The following is a 6,686-nucleotide window of genomic DNA, read 5'->3' as shown; positions in this document are numbered from 1 at the left end:
TTAAGCACAAATTGCCTTTGTGAGCAATTTGTTATTCATTTGTGGAGAGGTCATTCTAAGGTTGAAGAGCAAAATAGTGGTTGATCCATTGCATGGATAACAACAGAGGAGTCAAAAACATAATAACCTGATTCAAACAGAGACTGAAAGAGTCAAAGCAAAAAGAAAGAAAGAAGAAAGAACAGAAATACTGCCAGGGCTAGTTAAAATGCTTTCAGACTAGATTAAGTGTTTACCTTTGGAAGACTTCTCCATCTTTAGTTACAACAAAGACGCTTCCATCAGTCCCAGTTTCAACCTTTACTGCAAGACCATCCACTAGTGTCGTGCCGCTGATGCCACAGGTGCTCGGTGTTATTTTCTGTCATGAAAAGCAAATGTGGTGAGATGTCTTGATCATACAAATAACAACACAAATGGTCATTAAAATAAAAAAGAATTTACTGCGAAGTAGATGTTTTGAACTGAGTTCACTCCCCAGCATCCATATTTTGAGCTGCAACTGACATACATTAAACCCCCTGTAATGGTTGTCCAGCTCAGGGTGCTCTGTTTCCTGTAGTCTGAGGCAATGGTGCTTTTCAGACAGTGGATGGTGGAGGTGTCGGTAACTCCCACCACCTGACCATCACCTCCTGCATCCACCTGCTGTAAAGTCTGACCTGAAGACACACAGAGGTACAGATCATTCATTCAAACAGCTGCTACCGCGCACACTCTACTGTCTTAAGTCTGTGATAAAGCTCACCATTCGCAAAAACAAAGCTGCCAGCTACGTATTTGTAGACCCTGTCGTCGAGGGCAACACCCCAGATTCCTGCAGGTCCCACTGAGACATGCTTCAGGGTGAGTGAGCCCATTTTGTACCACTGTGATCCAAGCAGAAAGTATGCATAATTGTTGCTGTCTGTCATCACAACGTTCCCCTGCCCAGCATCAATCTGTACAGCAGGAAACTGTTGTGGACCCTCCGTAGAGAGATGCCATCATCACTAAGTGCTTTGAGAGGCTGGTATTGAGGCACATGAAAACTCAGCTTCCACTGAATCTGGACCCGCTACAGTTTGCTGATCACCAAAACCGCTCCACAGATGATGCCATCTCATCTGCTCTTCACCTTTCTCTCTCCCATCTCGACAAAAGGACACTTATGTCAGAATGCTGTTTATTGACTTCAGCTCAGCATTCAACACAGTCATTCCCCAGGAGCTGGTAAAGAAGTTGGACTCACAAGGAATAAACACCTCCCTCTGCATTTGGATCTTGGACTTCCTAACTGACAGGCCATAGTCTGTCTTCATAGGAAATAAAACCTCCAAAGTCGTCAGACTGAGCACAGGATCGCCGCAGGGCTGTGTGCTTGGTCCACTGCTGTTCACCCTGCTAACACATGACTGTACTGCACAGTACAGCTCATTTTTACCGAAACATAGCATTTTATTTACTTGTAATTCCTAGTTATACATCTCTTGAAGATATATCCTTTATATATTTATAAATGCACCATGGGGGGCTTAGGGTGAAACAGCATTTCGGTACACTGTATACTGTGTATACTACTGTACTGACAATAAAGCTCTTGAATCTTGAACAAGTAAGCCTGCAGAGCGAGAGCGAAGTGCTCTAATAGGGTGATATGGTACTACAAGGTCATTAAGATAAGATGGGGCCTGATTATTTAAGACCTTGTATGTGAGGAGCAGGATTTTGAATTCTGGATTTAACAGGAAGCCAAAACAGGAGAAATATGCTCTCTCTTTCTAGTCCCTGTCAGGACTCTTGCTGCAGCATTTTGGATCAGCTGAAGGCTTTTCAGGGAGTTTTTAGGACTTCCTGATAATAATGAATTACAGTCGTCCAGCCTGGAAGTAATAAATGCATGAACTAGTTTTTCAGCGTCACTCTGAGACAGGATATTTCTAACTTTAGAGATGTTGCACAAATGGAAGAAAGCAGTCTTACATATTTGTTTAATATGTGCATTGAAGGACATGTCCTGGTCAAAAATGACTCCAAGGTTCCTCACAGCGTTACTGGAGGCCAAGGTAATGCCATCCAGAGTAAGAATCTGGTTAGATACCATATTTCTAAGATTTTCAGGGCCGAGTACAATAACCTCAGTTTGATCTGAATTAAGAAGCAGAAAGTTAGCGGCCATCCAGGTCTTTATGTCTTTAAGACATTCCTGCAGTTTAACTAATTGGTGTGTGTTATCTGGCTTCATGGACAGATAGAGCTGGGTGTCATCAGCATAGCAGTGAAAATGTATGCTATGTCTTCTAATGATGCTGCCTAAGGGAAGCATGTATAATGTAAACAGAATTGGTCCTAGCACTGAACCCTGTGGAACTCCATAATTAACCTCAGTGTGTGAAGAGGACTCTCCATTTACATGAACAAACTGTAAATGACTTGTGGTTCAAACTAGCCTACCATCTATTACCATTAGTTCATCTATAAATTCAGCATCAAAAGTAACAAATTCTTGACTTTGACATAATTATGACATTTACGGGTCAATGTGAAGCACTTCTGTTTGAACTGAGGTGGAAAATGGGTGCAGCTACTCTGCTGTACAGGAGGAGGTGTTGTTGCATTGTGCATCTCCCATAGTGGGATTTATAATAAAAGAACACCAGAGGTCTGGACCCTGTTAAACTGATGAATATATAACACCATCATAATCTCATGTAAGCTTGTCTACTATGTGCAATGATCACAACTTGCAAAAATAAAAAACTGAATCCAAACAGTCTCAGCGAATCAAGAGTTTATGAAAGGATGGCAGGTGAATGATACAGAAGTAAATATCTGACAGCATTCTAGTAGTTATGCATGTTGTTGCTGAATCACTTAAGATGTAATCACAATAAAACAATCAATTATTTTCCCACGTGAATTTTTCATTGCTGACATAATGCTGATCAGTTTTTACATTGTTTTATGCGACAGAAGAGGAAAGACCACAACCACTAGCATAAACATTTCAGGATGGTCCCATAGTCAGTCACGACCCACAGATTGCCACGATCATAGCTCACATGGTTGATGCGAGAGGGCATTGGTATTTTGGTCCAGCTCGTGCCTTGTGGAGTGCTGCTGTCGATGCCTTGTCTGTAGAGAGAAGACATTGATACTTAAATCATTGGATCTGTTTTATTTGTGCAATTGAGGTTTTGGCCTCAGCTCCTCACCATATTATCTATCCTGAGTTAAGAGTTGTAAGTCTCATGGTTGCTCGGACTGGTGACTCAAATATAATGTTTTTGATTACTTCATGTTCTGTGATTTGGGGGTTTCTCGTGGTCTAGTCTGTTGCATTTCTAGCTCCTTTGGTTATTCCTTAGTATTGTTGGTGATTTCTAGACTTTAGATTTTGTTAACTAGATGTAACACAGAACATTATCTAGGTTTCTATGTTCGTGTATTTCCTGTTTTACTTTGGTAGTCTCATGTCCTGTGTTAGAGTTTTCTGTTTTGCTTCCTTCCTGTCTCGTGTGTCAGATTAGGTTAAGCTGTGTCTCTCTTCTGTATTTATTGTGTGTTTTCCTTTGTTCTTTGTCGGGTCGTCTGCATTTCCTCTGCTCTTCTTCACTCCACATTTCCAGGTTTCAGGTTTTCTAGTTCAATGTTTCAAGTTTCATGTTCACCTTTTCCCAGTTTAGGTTTTGTTAGTTTCCTTTCTGCCATTTGTTTTGTAATATTTGTTGCAGCCCTAAATAAAGGCTTGCTTTCTGTTAACATCCACCTCATTTGTCTGCATTTGGGTCCGCATTCTCTTCTCTCCACGCCGTCTGCCTTAGCAGGCGTGACAGGAAGAGGTAAATATGTTTAACAGATGTGAAAAATGAAATTTCTATGATTTCTTTTAAGTGAACACCTAAATGTATTATAGAGGAGAGACAGATCATTCAAAGAATCCACAACTGAAATCTGAAAATTCTTAGTTACTGAGTTTCTGAGTTACAGAAACTATGATGATTATAAGTAAACATTACTAGTTTTCTTTTGTAGCATTTGACTGGTGATTCTACACATGAACATTTTATGGCTCAGTGATCATTACAATGAAAGTCGCTTCTAGAAAGATTTAAGCACAAATTGCCTTTGTGAGCAATTTGTTATTCATTTGTGGAGAGGTCATTCTAAGGTTGAAGAGCAAAATAGTGGTTGATCCATTGCATGGATAACAACAGAGGAGTCAAAAACATAATAACCTGATTCAAACAGAGACTGAAAGAGTCCAAGCAAAAAGAAAGAAGAAAGAACAGAAATACTGCCAGGGCTAGTTAAAATGCTATCAGACTAGATTAAGTGTTTACCTTTGGAAGACTTCTCCTCCTCTATTTACAACAAAGACGCTTCCATCAGTCCCAATTTCAACCATTACTGCAAGACCATCCACTTGTATCCAGCCACTGATGCCACAGGTGCTCGGTGTTACTTTCTGTCATGAAAAGCAAATATGGTGAGATGTCTTGATCATACAAATAACAACACAAATGGTCATTAAAATAAAAAAGAATTTACTGTGAAGTAGATGTTTTGAACTGAGTTCACTCCCCAGCATCCATATTTTGAGCTGCAACTGACATACATTAAAAGCCCAGGCAGGGTTGTCCAGCTCAGGGTGCTCTGTTCCTGTAGTCTGAGGCAATGGTGCTTTTCAGACAGTGGATGGTGGAGGTGTCGGTAACTCCCACCACCTGACCATCACCTCCAGCATCCACCTGCTGTAAAGTCTGACCTGAAGACACACAGAGGTACAGATCATTCATTCAAACAGCTGCTACCGCGCACACTCTACTGTCTTAAGTCTGTGATAAAGCTCACCATTCGCAAAAACAAAGCTGCCAGCTACGTATTTGTAGACCCGTCTGTTCGAGGGCAACACCCCAGATTCCTGCAGGTCCCACTGAGACATGCTGCAGGGTGAGTGAGTCCATTTTGTACCACTGTGATCCAATCAGAAAGTATGCATAATTGTTGCGGTCTGTCATCACAACGTTCCCCTGCCCAGCATCAATCTGTACAGCAGGAAACTGTTGTGGACCCTCCATGCAAGTGCAGCCTGTGAAGAGAAAACCATCAGTCATATGAATGGAACCTTTATTTATTTTAAGGATAAAAATAATTTGCTTCTTGGTTGGTTTAAACAAATATAGTAAATGATAGTGTAGTTTTATTTTGAAAAACTGGACTTACCATGACTGACTGACAGGTAGTTTAGCATTAGCAGCAAGGCTGCGATAGCTTTCATCTTGTTTCTGAGTCTGTCTGCTGCAGGACTTTTCTGGGTGTGTTACTGAATGTTTGCTGAGCTACTGCACTGCACCGTTTGCGTGAGTGTGCATTTTATAATTTACCAATTATTGTGAAACATGAAAAAGATTTACTTTCTTTTTTTTACACAATTTAGGCAAAGGAGGAAGTTGTGAAAGAGGGATTTTTTTTTTTTTCAAGTACAACCACAAAGCAAAGACTGAGGATTCTTCCAAAAAATGATTCCCCACAGCTGGATACTGGAATGCCTAGAATTGTACAAGATCAATGGGACCCTAAGAGCCTTCATCAGGAACTCAATGGGGATGTGGCGTACAACACTAGAGGCCAACTCCAAGCCCATAGCACAAGTCACCATCAAGTGCGGGATCTACCAAGGAGATGCTCTGTCCCCACTGCTGTTCTGCATAGGCCTGAACCCCCTCAGTGAGATCATTAACAAGACTGGCTACGGATACCGACTACGGAACGGAGCAGTTGTCAGCCACCTCCTGTACATGGATGACATCAAGCTGTATGCCAAGAGTGAACGAGACATCGATTCACTGATCCACACTACCAGGCTATACAGCAATGACATTGGAATGTCGTTCGGACTGGAGAAGTGTAGTCGGATGGTAACAAAGAGAGGGAAGGTAGTCAGAACTGAGGGGATTGAACTACCAGAAGGCAACATTGCAGACATAGAGGACAGTTACAAGTACCTGGGGATCCCGCAGGCAAATGGGAACCATGAAGAGGCCGCTAGAAAGGCTGCAACCACCAAGTACCTGCAGAGGGTCAGGCAAGTCCTGAGGAGTCAGCTGAATGGTAAGAACAAGATCCGGGCCATCAACACGTACGCCCTGCCCGTGATCAGGTACCCTGCTGGGGTAATAGGCTGGCCAAAGGAGGAGATAGAAGCCACTGACATAAAGACAAGAAAGCTCCTTACCATGCATGGAGGGTTTCACCCCAAGTCCAGCACCCTGAGGCTGTACGCTAAGCGGAAGGAAGGGGGCCGGGGACTGCTTCTTCTTTTCACTCGAATTACTTGCAGAAAGTTTTTTCGGCCCCATTATGAATGAACGATAGGCTAATTGCAAACAAAAAGCACACAAAATAGCGCACTGCAACAACAAGCCAGCGGATTTCGTTACGCGGGCATTTTGCCGTACCACGGGCAGAAATATTGCCGTTAAGTGCCTTCGTAACTTGAATTTTTCGTTAAATGGGTTCTTCGTAAGCGTGTGTGTGTGTGTGTGTGTGTGCGTGCGCGCGCGCGCGCGCGCGCGAAACTGAAGGAAATGAAGAAGTGAAAATGTTGTGAAAGCTAACAAAGCCCAAGAAATATCTGACTCAGGACATTGAGCGATGTGTTTGTGCCAGTTCTGCTTTTGTGCAGAGTATATTTTGTCCTTTTT

The 6,686-nt window shown here is 42.3% G+C and overlaps 1 protein-coding gene and 1 pseudogene across 1 annotated transcript in view; both read right to left on the bottom strand.

Annotated features, from left to right (window-relative positions):
* Positions 1-974, bottom strand: part of LOC102312116 (fish-egg lectin) — a gene marked incomplete at its 5' end in the record, with an annotated part of 28,816 nt that extends 27,842 nt beyond the window's left edge. Inside the window, 3 exon segments of the mRNA XM_042216645.1 lie at positions 237-361; positions 445-662; positions 749-974. Coding sequence (XP_042072579.1) covers positions 237-361; positions 445-662; positions 749-974 — 569 coding nt within the window.
* A 1,779-nt stretch (positions 975-2,753) lies between these two features.
* On the bottom strand, positions 2,754-5,366 carry LOC121813119 (annotated as a pseudogene).
* Positions 5,367-6,686: the final 1,320 nt, after the last annotated feature.

This window comes from Haplochromis burtoni, unplaced genomic scaffold (genome assembly GCF_018398535.1).
Source record: "Haplochromis burtoni strain Fernald_Lab_line unplaced genomic scaffold, NCSU_Asbu1 Contig_1153, whole genome shotgun sequence".
In the NCBI taxonomy this organism is placed as follows: domain Eukaryota; kingdom Metazoa; phylum Chordata; class Actinopteri; order Cichliformes; family Cichlidae; genus Haplochromis; species Haplochromis burtoni.
This window is presented reverse-complemented; position numbering and strand designations above follow the sequence as displayed.